Below are 14,332 nucleotides of genomic sequence, written 5' to 3'. Positions count from 1 at the left end.
CTGGGAGGCCTTCCCGAGCTGCTCCCGCCTCCTTTTCAGGAGCTCGGTCGTAGGGGGAGGGGGGCGGCGAGTGGCGAGAAACGATCTGCCTGCCCCATGGAAAGCGGGCATGCTGGGGATGTGAAAGGCCACCCAGTGAGACCTGCCCGCCTTTCCGCGCCCCGATGGTTGCCCTGACAATTGGGCACAGAGTTGAGGGACGCCCCCCGCCTCCCAACCCACCCCCAGGACCCATGACACACCCCCCTCCCCCAAATGAATACTTTTGCCCCACCTGGGCTCGACCGATCACCCTGGTAAGGCATCCAAAACCTACGGTGGATCCTGGCTCCATGATATCCTCCTTGGTCGCTTTGGCTGCGGTCCCAGTATTGGCCATCGCTCCTGGTGGCGCTGCTGGGACTAGGAGCGGCTGGCCCGATGATTGGCCAGCAGCTCAATGAGGCAGGACTTCCTCCCTCAAGCGGGTTGAATTCCCGCCTCAAGACAATTAAAGCCCTGAGACCCGTAAGATGCGGGACGGATCCCTGGGCTAGGCGAAAGTGAGTTTGCCACCAACTTTTACATTGGTGACGAACTCCTGTCTGGCTAACGTAAAATTCCGGCCTGTGTCTTTGCTCGGACATCGTCTTCTGCCCCGACCCAAACCTAAACAGACCCGACGACATGCGTCAGGTTCGGGTCGGGTCGGGTCTGTCTTCTGGGTTCAGCATTGGGGTTCGGATTAGCTCAGCTGGACATGGAGAGTGCTGCCTTGCTCCGGAAAGTAACCTTCAGATGAACATTCAGGGGGTCTGGATGGGAAATGTGCAGTGCTCTGAAATCTTCCCTATTCTTCCTGTTTGAAAACATATCTCGGTAGCCTGCAGATGGCAGCTGTGGTCTTATTACTGAGGCCCTCACACGAATATCGAGGTGTGAAATGCTCCACCGCACTTACCCCAGCAGCTCAGAGCACACCGGCCTCACAAGTCTTTCACTAGATGTTTCATTTATCCAGTTTTAGTTCATGTGTGTGTGTGTTTTTTTAAAAATAGAGTGGTTCTCTGTCCTTTTAAAGCCAGCGAGAGTGCAAAATCGTGGAAAAATGACTCAGTGCCTGAGAGACAGCGAGAAGGCAAAGTCTGGAGCCTACTTCTGGTTTGACAGCAAGGAAAGAGAGAGAGAGAAAGACTGAGATCAGGAAAAACAGAAATCAGAGGTGAGAAGAATGGGAGGGAAAGAAGCAGCTACAAGTTCTGACATAAAGCACCCGAGTGAAATTAACCCAACCCTTTACATTCTGAAATCTATCCAGTCCGGGAGAAACTGGCAAGCCCGGGGAAGATACCAGTAACTGCAGTAAGTACAGAATCATTAACTGAGCTCTTGCTTTAATCTATACTTGGCCCAAGGATTTAAAATTATCTGGAAATAGGGACATTAAACTTCCCAACCTGGGATCTCCGGGGAGATTTTTCTTTGTTAATGACATCGGAACTTGATACAGTTCAGAAGCTTGTTTGTTACATTGCATGATTTCCTGAAGTGGATTTTTTTCCCTGTGAGTGCTCAGGGTCGCGGTGCCTTCACCTGTTTGAAATCAGTGTTTGTTATTTTTTTTTAAACTTTATGATATTAATTGAACACAGGTACATCAACAACTGGCACCTGGTCTAAAGCCTGGCTACCTGACCAAACCCAAATACCTGTCAGGTTCGGGTCGGGTCGGGCATTTAAAAAAAAAGGACTCGGACTCGGGTCAGGTTCAGGTTGGCTGTTGTCGGGTTGTGCCTGGGTCGTGTTTTAATTTTATACCTGAGCCAGGCTTTAGCGTGGGGGGGTCCAGGACCCAGTCAGACAACATTGTGGGCTGCACTACTGTCATAATTGTGGCGATGGTGGCTGAGGTCAATTCCCCATATCAGTTATTGAAATTATACCCATGCTGTATTCAGCAGCTTTTTTTTGCCATTTTTTCACCAGTAGGAGATAGTTACAGCAGTGTATGAATGGCTGGGTGTTCTAAAGATGGGAAACACATTTTATTGTGTGCAAATTCTTGATTAAGGTGCTGTAAAGTAAATGTATCAGATGGGATTGTCTGTCAAATGTCTGCCTCATTTTGCTTTTACATTTTGCCTTATTCTGCCAATAATATGCGGACGTTTTAGCTTCTGGAATTGCCTGTCTGAAATGTCACTATGGTCTCAAAAGTGGAAAATAACTTCCTTTTAGTTATACCTGTTTGGCCCTTGAGCTGACATCATTTTTAAGGCAGAACTTCCTGATGTTGTCATATCTTTCGTTTAGTGCTATATGTAAAAGAAACAATTCCTACACCAGCTGTCCTTACACACAGCTGGATCACTGGTATATCTCAGCAGGTGGGTAATGGTGACTTTTAAAACCTTTCCTTTGTAACATTAAGATTTTCTTGTCATATTGGAAATGGTCTTTGCTCTGTCACATCCCATTGTTTCCTTTTACACGCTTACCCAATGAGCAGTATTTAGATTAATATAAAATAGACATTTTCAGCACAGGGGAAAACGGATCTGCAGCCTCACTCCTGTTCCTCAAACTCGTTCATTCAGTGTTTCTCAGATATAAATAGTGAAGCTATCAGATATGTCAACACTAGTCATAAAATAATATTTTATGCTGAAGCCAGTAAATGTTTGATTTGGTGTGTTGCAAAGAAGAGTAACAGGGAGGGTTCAATATGATTCTGTTTAAAACTAAAACAACTAGTTCATCATTGAGGCTGCTCTGCAGGTTCAAACAGTGGACAGTTGAGTCAGACAGAACAGGAAGGAATGGCCCTTACTAGGAGCACCTGTTGGGAAACTACAGGCTGCCAGATCGTGATATGTACTTTCTCCTTGCCTTTGTGGGGTAAAGAAAGAAAGAAGGAAATTGCATTTAAATAGCAAATTTCACAATTTCAAGATGTCCCCAATTACAGCCAATGAAGTACTTTTGAAGTATAGTCACTGTCATAATGTAAGAAAATGCATCAGTTTGCAGACAACAAGGTTCCACAAAGTACAATGAGATAATGATCAGTTAATGTGTTCTCATGATGTTTGTTGAGGGATAATATTGGCTGCTACACTGGCAGTGTTCTTCATGGGATCGGCTTGGCATTTCTTGGCGGATGAAGATTTTGGTAAGGCTGTAACCATTGGTGTCATGAGATCATTTACATTTCAACCACCTGGCAGTTCAGAAGGGTTCCTCAATTTCACATCACATCTGAAAGATGACATCTCCAACAGTGCAGCAGTCCCTCAGTTCTGCAGTGAAGTGACAGCCTGCATTATGTGCTTATAGTATCTTGAAGTGGGGCTTGAAGGCACAACCTTCTAACTCAGATGTGAGAGATCTAAAGCACTGAGCAAAGGCTGACATATCAGCAACTTGAGACAAACCAACAATTGTTATACAAGTAGCAATGTGATTCCTTTGTTGACTCGAAACTGAATTTGAAATCCTTGCTTTGAATTTTTTTATGGTTTGAAACAGTTCTGGCCAATTAAAGTGTGGTTGTTGAATGACTGGTTCCAAAGTCACTCCCTCTGCTGCATTCCACTGAAGGTCATCAATCAACATAGTTGTAGAAAATTATGAGGGGCCGAGATAGACTAGACGGGTAGAACCTGTTTCCCCCAGTGGAGGGGTCAATTACCGGGGGCACAGATTTAAGGTGATTGGTAGAAGTATTAGAGGGGACATGGGGAGAAACCTTCACCCAGAGAGTGGTGAGTGTCTGGATTCACTGCCAGGAATGGTGATGGAGCCAGAAACGCTCAATTCTTTTAAAAGGTACCTGGACATGTACCTGAAGTGCTGTATCCGGCAAGGCTATGGACCAGGTGCTGGAAAGTGGGATTAGATTGGGCGGCTAGTTTTTTCAGCCAGTGTGGACACAACAGGCTGAATGGCCTCCTTCTGTGCTGTAATTTTTCGATGGTGCTTTTCTAACCCTGTGCACTTACTTTGATTTGGGTTGTAAAAGATTGGCATGTAGATAATGATTAACAGTTTATACGTTAACTATCCCTGGCAGTGCTTGTATTAAATGTACAGGTGCAGAAAGCAGAGAGCTGTAAGGGAGTGCTGCCTGTATACATCCTGTTAGAGAAACTGCCAAGCTTGTTTGTCATGAAGACTGTTTATTGCTTGTCACAGAGTTTACTTCTCCACTCCAAACACCCAGCTGGAGCTGGCTGGCTCTTTATATCTCAATCGGAGTACAGTTAACTAATCAACACTCAACACCTGTTCACCCTATTACCTTCAACTACTAAGTATTTAACATCCATTAACAGAACTGATTAGACACGAAGATCCCCTTCTTTTCTTTTCATTAAATACATTTTTATATATGTTTATATATAAAAACAAGAGATAAAATAATGATACATTTTTCTTTATCTTACATTTTACCATCAATGTTCAACAGCAGTCATTAACATACAGTATATTCCCTTTTAAAAAAAAACTTGTTTAAAGAATTACAAAGCGTTCTAAAATTTAAAAAATTCCACATTTTCCTAACTCATCATTAAAAGACAGCCCTCTTCGAGGACATCCAACAATTTCTTTGAACAAGCACCTCTTTGTAAAACAATCGGACATCTGATGACTTGCGTCGACCCATTTTATTTTGGAAATTTCTTTTCTTTCCAACATTTTTTATACTTGTGAGATTAATCCTCAACCTCTTTTCTGTGACACTTTGTTGAACAGACATTGTCCCAGAGAGAATGGTTATCTATGTAGCATTCTATAGGAAAGTTTTTCTCTGATTGCCCCTTATATGAGTTCCTTTAAAATACTCGCTAAATACATACCCATATCTTTCCTTTTCCATAACTATCTTGAAGCTAATAGAGTGTTGGTCACTTGTCCCAAAGGGTTCCCCCGCTGACACATCAACCACCTGCCCAGCCTCATTTCCGAAGAGGAGGTCGAGTGTAGCCCCTTCCCTAGTCGGGCCATCCACATACTGCTTCAGAAAACTATCCTGGACACACTTAACAAATTCTTCCCCCTCTGATCTCTTAACACTAAGGCAGTCCCAGTCTCAGTCCCAGGGATGGGGAATTTTAGTTGCAGGGTTAGTATGGAAAAACAAGGAGATTGAGGGGAGATTTCATAGAAATGTACAAGATTATGACAGGCTTAGATAAGTTAGACAAAGAAAAGCTGTTCTCATTAACTAATGGTACAAGGACTAGGGGACACAGATGGAAGGTTTCAGGCAAGAGATGCAGGGTGAATGTGAGGAAGAACTTTCTCCCCCAGCGGGTGGTAATGATCTGGAAGTAACTGCCCACAAGGGTGGTGGAAGCAGAGACAACCAATGAGTTTGAAAGGAAATAGATTTGCAGGGCTACGGGAATCGAGTGTGGGAGTGACTGAATAGCTCCATGAAAAGCTGGTATAGACTCGATGGGTTGAATGGCCTCCTTCTATGCTGTAAATGACTCTCCATGACTCTTTCTATGAGTTCAATTTATCACTGTTTCCTTTCACACATGCTGCCATTTTTAGTTCCCAACTGCCATATTAATTATTCTCACCCAACCTCTATTTCATAAGAACACAGGAAAAGATGAGGTTATTCAGCCCCTCAAACCTGCTCCGCCATTTAACTAGATCGTGACTGATATATATCTCAACCCAGCTGAGCTGCTTTAGCTCCATATCCCATGACACCCTTACCGAACAGAAGTCTGTCAATCTCAGTCTAGAAAGCTATCATGATGCAACATGCACAGTCTTTTGGTGGACAGAGTTCCAGATTTCCACCATCAAAAAGTTCTTACTGATTTCCTTCCTAAATGGCCTCGCCCTAATTTTAAGATTATATCTCCTCGTTCTTGCTTTCCCCATCAAATTCTCCACGATCAGATCACCCCTTAATTTTCTATATTCAAAAGAATACAAGGCAACTTTATGCAACTTGTAGCCATAATTTAACTCTCTAAGCCCTGTTATCATTCTGATGAACCCCTCCAAGGGCAATATATATCTCCTGAAGTGCGTTGCCCAAAGCAGAACACAGTATTCAAGATGGGATGTGACAAGGCTTTTGTTTTTGTATTAAAAACTTAGAATGCTGTGTGTTTTTAAAAAACTGAAATAGGATTTTCCAGGGGTCATAGACACCTGAAAATAAAAGACATTTTGGCATGTTTTGAAAGGAAGTTGACTTTGTATATAAGGACAGGAAAGCAGGCAATTTCAAGGAAACTAGCAAAAGGTATGACCACCTCAGACCAACTCTTTGAATAACAAGGGTGACTCTATGTCTGGACCTGTGACCAGTTTAGGAAGATTTTGCTTTCACTTTGGACCCTTTAAAAAGCCAGTGAGTTGGACAATGAGCAGGCATTTGAAATTTGGCTTTGGTCTGCATGGAGATCAAAGAGGAAGACCCAGAAAAAGTGTTACCTCTCTCTGTAAAGGAATCCTGCATCTGTTGAGTAAAAATCCTGTATTTCAATGGTGGCAGATTCCTATTGTCTCCTATCTCGGAAAGATCCCTGCATCTTGTGTGGTTCCTGTTGCTTGCTGTGTTTTAAAAAGTCCTGAAATCTGAAGAAATCTTTTACTGCTATCCTGCTGCTGTAAAACCTCAGAAGATCTGTTGCTGCACCCATGATGAAAGACCTATGTGAAGCCTGCTGCAGGTGAATTGCTTTGAATGCCGACCCATCACAGACTGTTCATCAACCTCACCTGGAGAGACTTTGAGTGGCATCCGACCTTTCGACTCTGGGACACCTCACCAAACCAAAGAACTTCCCAACAGAACGTGAAAAACTGAATTATTTTATTATTCCTTCTATTCCAATGAAACAACTGTAAACTGAAAATCCTTTTTCTCTGATTAACCAGTTTTTTTATGCATAATTATGTGTGCATGAGGGCCAATCAAATAAGGAGCTTTTTGTATAGAGATTTATCTCACTATTGGTTAAGACTTGTTTTTATCATAAATAGTTAATTTTGTTGTTGATTAAAGAAACCTGGTTGGCGTGCTTTATTCTGGGGGACAGATACAGTATGTAATTGGCTGTTTTTTCGGTAGGTGGGAAAATATATTGATATGCTGTGACCTGTGGAGAAGTGGGACTGAATTAACAGTGCACTTCTCCTGCCTCAGTCGTAACATATTAATTGGGGATTCTTGCTGGGATCAAATCCATGCAGATAATGTTAATTGTCAGGGGAGTATCAAAAATTGAAAGAGAAAAAAAGAGAAAAATAAAAGAAACAGGCTTCTTGTGTATTAGGGTAAAGTCTACACCACTGGAATGGCATTAGCAGTTGCTGCAGCTTTTCTGGGAAAGGAGAATATATCCCACAGTTACTTGAAAACTTTAAATAAGGTTAAACTAAAAGATTTTGCAGCACAATTGGGGCTAGAATTGAAATAGATGCTAAAAAAACAGAGATAATTGAAGTAATAGCCCAACATTTGAAACTGAAAGAAGAAGAAGGAAATAGCAGGTCAGAGGGTGATGCAGTTGAGTTAGCTAAAATTCAGTTACAACTGAAAAAACTTGAGCAGGATCAAGAAATGGGAAAACTTAGGCTTCAACAGGAAAAAGAAATAGCAATAAAATTGAAAAAGCTTGAGGCAGAAAATGAATTGACAATGAAAAAACTTGAATTTGAAGAAGAGGAAAGGGAGAAAGAGAGAGCATTTCAGAGAGAAAGTGAAAAAGAAGATAGGGAAGTCAAGAGAGATGGAACTAAGACAAAAGTGTAGTCTTGACCCCAAGGAAAATTATGGTCAGGAAGAATCTGAATTCAGCCCAGGACCCAGCAAAAAGCTGTTTAAATTTATACAAGCTTTCCCGAAGTTTGAGGAAAGGCACGGAGAGGCATTTTTCATTTTCTTTAAAAAAAAGCCAAAAAATGAAATGGCCAAAGGAAAGCTTGACACTGCTTATGCAAAGCAGGTTGATGGGCAGAGTTCATGAGGTTTATGCCATGCTTTCTGAAGAGTCTTCTGCAGATTATGAGATGGCAAAATGGCTATTTTCGATGAATATGAGTTAGCCTCTGAAGTTTACTGACCAAAGTTTCAGAAACTCCAGAGAGTGGCTGAGCAGACTTAGGCAGAATTTGAGAGGGTAAAGCAAATTAATTTTGATCATTAGATACGGGCAGTAAAGTTGGAAGCCACATATGAGAACCTGAGAGAACTGATTCTCTTGGAAGAGTTTTAAAATTCAATCCTTCCAGTCGTGTGAACTCATGTAGAGAACCAAAAAGTTTCAAAAGCCAGACAAGCAGTGGAAATCACTGATCACTTTGAGCATATAATGAACAGCGAGGCCTTATTTAGGGGGAAGCTAGCATCAACCCTCAGCCAGCTTTCTGTCAAGGTCATTATGTTGATACAATCATCCACAATAAATTTATGGAAGGCAAATGTCTTGTTCACCAGTGAAATGACATTCTGGAAGGAGTTACAGACAGAGGCGTTGAGATCTAATCCACTGGTAAAGTCCACAAAGAGTGCAGTGGAAGGGGTGAATTGAGCGGGAAGGAGATTGGCAAAATTAGCTCCCAGCGGATGCACTGGGTGGGAAGATTGGCAAGAGAGTAGGATGGGGCACTTGGGGTTGTTGCTTTTAATGAAGCAGAGCAGAGTGCCTCAATGGCCCTTCGGAGGATGCCAAGAGAGGCAAAGAGGGAATCTGTAAGCTTGTCCAAGAAGGAATGAAACCTGGGACGGTAGTAAGAGATCAGGAAGGTTGCTGAGTATTGAAGAGGTTTGGGGTAGGGATTTGGGAAGCTGAGAGTCCAGAGTGACAGCTAAAATGCGCACAAGAATGGACACAAGGAAAATTGGAGTTACATCGGTTTGGTTACATAGCAATTATTAGTAGTTATAAAATTCTGATAGTAAATGGGACATAGATAGGACACAATAGGATGGTGTCCGGAGTGAAAGGCAGAAATCCTATGGCGGGATAACATTGATGTAGATAGGGTGGAGTCAGCATAAGGCATCGATGAACTGTTGTTCAAGTTCAGAAACAGGCATAGTAAGTGAGGTACAGAAATTGCTTGATGATAGAGTATCAGAGGGCGAACTGATGGAGGTAATTCTGTAGGAATGAAGATCCAGGAGATGTACAGAATCAGTTGCAGGACACAAAGACATTGGTGAAGTTGGAGATCATCATAAAATCCAGAAGCAGTGCAGGTTTGTACTTTGGCTGAGGCAAGTGAGTTTCTGTCCAGGAAGAGACTGTAGCTGATCATGAAAAACCTAGCACAGCCAATGGCCAGTCACAGGCTCAGCAGAGAATTGAATTCTTTCAGTTATAGCAGTGATGGGAAAAGGACTGTAAACTGATCAAAGTTAATTTAAAATGTTAGCAACAGAGCAGCAGATCAGAGACAAAAACTGAATCTTACAGTGTCGTCCGATGCAGTCCAATGCAGAAGTGCGGTCTTGAAGATCCAGATCTTTTCCAGAGCTCACAAACAAAGAGCAGGCATGGTCAGGGGATGGGGTTTAAACTAGCAGACAGAGACCACTTAAACTAGTAGTTAACTTGAAGTTTGGGCAAAAATGCATCCACTATTACAGTCAGAGAACTTGAAGAGTGGAAGACAGGAGATTGGGTGAGAAAGGACAAAGGATGACAGCAGAGGCCCCATAATCGGCATGCAAAGTGAGGAGTTCTCTCAGGAATTGACCACCTAGTAACCATTTTTCTCTTTTTATGAGGAATAAGTGAGGACTGAACACTGTAATGTAAGTTTCTGAGAGACTTGCGTAGCAGTGATGTTACTGGACTAATAATCCAGAGGCCTGGACTAACGCCTTGGAGACGAGAGTTCAAATTGCACCACAGCAGCTGGGAGAATTTCAATTCATTTAATGAATAAACCTTGAATGAAATGCTAGTCTCATTAATAATGATCACGAAACTACCGGATTGTTCTAAAAACCCATCTGGTTCACGAATGTCCTTCAGGGGAGTAGATCTGCCATCCTTACCCAGTCTGGCCAACATGTGACTCCAGACCTACACCAATGTGGTTGAGTTTTAACTACCCTCTGAAATGGCCGAGCAAGCCATTAAGTTGGAGGTGGCTCACAATACCTGCTCAAGAGCAATTAGGGATGGACAATAAACGCTGACCATGCCAGCGATGCTTACATCCCAAGAATGAAGGAAAAAAACTTCCTGATAGCAGTAAAGATGTGGCAGAAAATATTAGCTCAGAGATTAGGGGTGCCTATTGCAAAATCTTATGTAACCAAGATGTGGGCAGGCCATAATAGATTTAAGAATGAGTAATGGTCCAGACATAGTTAATAATCTAAGAGTAAGGGAATACTTATCAAACATAGAACACTGAGAATAAGCAACTGAAAGAAATCACTGGCGGGAGTCGTCTATAGACCCCCTGACAGTAGCTACACTGCAGAACAGAGTACAAATTAAGAAATAATGGGGCTTGTAAGAAAGGGACTACAAAAATTGTGAGTGACTTCAATCTTCATATGGCTCAAAGACTGGTGAGGTAGAAGTGGGCTCCAGTTTGTGGGGCACTGGCACCAGTATTGGGGAAAATGGTGGCTGTACCGTTGGGATGGCCTACACCTGAACGATGCTGGTGCCAGTGTTCTAGCGAGCTGCATAACTAAGGAAGTAACGAGGGTTTAAACTGAATAGTGGGGGCAAGGGTTCAAGTTTGGTAAGATAAGGTAAATGAAGGAGTAGAGACAAGGCAAGAGAGAAAGGTATTAATATGGGAAATGATAGACTGTGACAGGAAGCGACAGAGCGTACAAATCTAAGAGTAAATGAACAGATAAGGCTAGAGGTTACAAAAATAATAAAAGGACAAAACTAAAGGCTCTGTATCTGAATGAACATAGCATTCAAAACAAAACAGATGAACTGAGAGCTCAAATAGAAATAAATAAGTACGATCTGATAGCCATTACAGAGACATGGCTGCAGGATGACATAGATTGGGACCTGAATATTGAAGGGTACATGGCATTTAGGAAGGACAGGAAGCTAGGAAAATGTGCAGGGGTTGCTCTGTTAATTAATGATGGCATTAGCGCAATAGAGAGGGATGACCTAAGTTCAGGAAACCAGGATGTAGAAGCAGTTTGGGTAGAGATGAGAAATCATAAAGGCAAGAAGTCACTTGTGGGAGTGGTGTACAGGCCACCGAACAACCACACTGTCGGATGGGGTATAAAGGAAGAAATAATGGCAGCTTGTCAGATAGGTACAGTGATAATTATGGGGGATTTTAACCTACATATAGACTGGAAAAATCAGATGAACAGAGGTCGCCTAGATGAGGAGTGCTTAGAATGTTTGCGGGATAATTTCTTGGAACAATACATTCTGGAGCCAACCAGAGAGCAGGCTATACTAGACCTGATAGTGTGCAACAAGATAGGATTAATTAATGACCTCATAGTTAAGGTGCCCCGAGGTAGCAGCGATCATAATATGGATGAATTCTACATTCACTTTGGGGAGAGTGGAGTGGGTCCAAGATTAGCATTTTAAACTTAAATAAGGGCAATGATGAGGGCATGAAAGCAGAGCTAGCTAAAGTGAACTGGCAAATTAGATTAAGGGATAGGTCAATAAAGATGCAGGGGCAGACATTTAAGGGGCTATTTCAGAATACACAGAATAGCTACATTTCAACGAGAAAGAAAAATTCCAAGGGTGGGACCCGCCATCCGTGGTTAACAAAAAGAGTTAAAGATAGTATCAAACTGAAAGAAAAAGCCTATAACTGCACATAGATGGGAGGCAGGTCAGTAGATTGGACAGAATAATAAAAACAGCAAAGAATGACTAAAAGATTGATAAGGAAGGTTAAATTAGAGTACGAGAGAAAGCTAGCTAGAAATATAAAGACAGATAGGAAGAGTTTCTGTAGATATTTTAAAAAGAAAAGAGTTAAGAAAGTGAGTTTTGGTCCTATAGAAAGTGAGTCTGGGGAATTAATAATGGATAATAAGGACATGGCAGATAAATTGAACAGGTATTTTGCATTGGTCTTCACTAATGAGGATACAAGTAACATCCCAGTATTAGCTGTAAGTCAGGAAATGGAAGGGAGGGAGGAACTCAAGGAAATTACGATCATCAGGGAAGTGGTCCTGACAAACTGTTGGAGCTCTGGGCAAACTCGTGCCCAGGTCCTGATGGATTTCATCCTAGGGTGTTAAAAGAAGTGGCTAGTGAGATAATTGATGCGTTAGTTTTAATTTTCCAAAATTCCTTAGATTCGGGAAAGGTTCTATGAGATTGGAAAACAGTGAATGTAACTCCTTTATTCAAAAAGGAAGGGAGACAGAAAGCAAGAAACTATAGGCCATTTAGCTTAACATTTGTCTCAGGGAAAATGTTAGAAGTTATTATGAAAGACGTTATAGCAGGGCATTTAGAAAAATTCAAGGGAATCAGGCAGAGTCAACACGGTTTTGTGAAAGGGAAATCACTTTTAACCAATTTATTGAAGTTCTTTGAGGGAGTTACATGTGCTGTGGATAAAGGAGAACCAGTGGATGTATTGTACTTAGATTTCCAGAAGGCATTTGATAAGGTACCACATCAAAGGTTATTGCAGAAGATAAAAGCTCATGGTGTAGGGGGTAACATATTGGCATGGACAGAAGATTGGATAGCTAACAGGATACAGAGTAGGCATAAATGGGTCATTTTCTGTTTGGCAAGACGTAACAAATGGTGTGCAACAGGGATCTGTGCTGGGGCCTCAACTTTTTACAATTTATATAAATAACTTAGATGAAGGGACCGAAGGTATGGTTGCTAAATTTGCTGATGACACAAAGATAGATAGGAAAGTAAGTTGTGAAGATGACATAAGGGGGCTACAAAGGGATATAGATTGGTTAAGTGAGTGGGAAAAGACCTGGCAAATGGAGTATAATGTGGGAAAGTGTGAAACTGTCCACTTTGGGCAGGAAGAATAAAAAGAAACATATTATCCAAATGGTGAGAGATTGCAGAGCTCTGAGATGCAGAGGAATCTGGGTGTCCTAGTGCATGAATCACAAAAGGTTAGTATGCAGGTACAGCACGTAATTAGGAAAGCTAATAGAATGTTATTTTATGAATAGTTAATCATGACGGGAATTTTATACAAAAGTAGGGAGGTTATGCTTTAGTTATACAGGGCATTGGTGAGTACAGTATACAGTATTGGCCTCCTTATTTAAGGAAGGATGTAAATGTGTTGGAGGCAGTACAGAGAAGGTTTACTAGACTAATACCTGGAATGGGTGGGCTGTCTTACGTGGAAAGATTGGACAGGCTAGGCTTGTACCTGCTGGAATTTAGAAGAGTAACTTGATTGAAATGTATAAGATCCTGAGGGGTCTTGACAGGGTGCAGGTGGAAAGGATGTTTCCCCTTGTGAGACAATCTAAAACTAGGGGTCACTGTTTAAAAATAAGGGGTCACCCATTTAAGACAGAGATGAGGAAAAAAATTTTCTCTCAGAGGGTCGTGAGTCTTTGGAATTCTCTTCCTAAAATGGCGGTGGAAGCAGAGTCTCTGAATATTTTTAAGGCAGAGGTAAATAGATTCTTGATAAGCAAGGGGTGGAAGGTTATCGGGGGTAGGTGGAAATGTGGAGTAATCAGTTCAGCCATGAACTTATTGAATGATGGAGCAGGCTCGAGGGGTCGAGTGGCCTACTCCTGCTCCTAATTCATATGTTCATACGTAAGTAGAGAAATCAAATTGGCAAAGGAAGACTTGAGGAGGTGTTCATAGAGGGTATTCAGGGCAGTTTCTTCTAACAATACATTGTGGAACCAACCAGGGAACAGGCTATTTTAGATCTAGTACTGTGTAATGAGACAGGATTAATAAATAATCTCAGTAGAACAATACTTAAGACCTTTGCTCCAGAACTTGCCGCGCCCCTAGCCAAGCTGTTCCAGTAGAGCTACATCACTGGCATCTACCTGACAATGTAGAAAATTGCCCAGGTATGTCCTGTACACAAAAAGCAGGACAAATCCAACCCAGCCAATTACTGCCCCATCAGTCTACTCTTGATCATCAGAAAAGTGATTGAAGGTGTCGTCGACAGTGCTATCAAGCGGCACTTGGTTAGCATTAACCTGCTTAGTGATGCTCAGTTTGGTTCCGCCAGGGCCACTCAGCTCCTGACCTCGTTACAGCCTTGGTTCAAACATGGACAAAAGAGACACAAGAGGTGAGGTGACTGCCCTTGACATCAAGGCAACACTTTGACCGAGTATGGCATCAAGGATCCCTAGCTAAACTGG

General features: G+C 42.0%; 1 protein-coding gene across 4 annotated transcripts in view; it reads left to right on the top strand.

The window, feature by feature from the left end:
- The first annotated feature begins 622 nt into the window (after positions 1-622).
- The window catches only part of LOC137375156 (alpha-1,4-N-acetylglucosaminyltransferase-like), a 36,727-nt gene continuing 23,017 nt past the window's right edge, over positions 623-14,332 (top strand). Inside the window, exon 1 of one of the 4 annotated variants that reach the window (XM_068041860.1) lies at positions 623-1,201. Coding sequence is in view for 1 of the 4 variants with exons in the window: in XM_068041858.1 (XP_067897959.1) it covers positions 3,112-3,151 (40 nt within the window). In the remaining 3 variants the exon portion in view is untranslated. Of the gene's footprint in view, positions 1,342-2,313; positions 2,367-2,989; positions 3,152-14,332 lie in introns of those variants that run through there. The other 3 variants (XM_068041859.1, XM_068041861.1, XM_068041858.1) reach the window with 3 other exon arrangements.

The sequence above is a fragment of the Heterodontus francisci genome, chromosome 11, assembly GCF_036365525.1.
Source record: "Heterodontus francisci isolate sHetFra1 chromosome 11, sHetFra1.hap1, whole genome shotgun sequence".
NCBI lineage: Eukaryota > Metazoa > Chordata > Chondrichthyes > Heterodontiformes > Heterodontidae > Heterodontus > Heterodontus francisci.
This window is presented reverse-complemented; position numbering and strand designations above follow the sequence as displayed.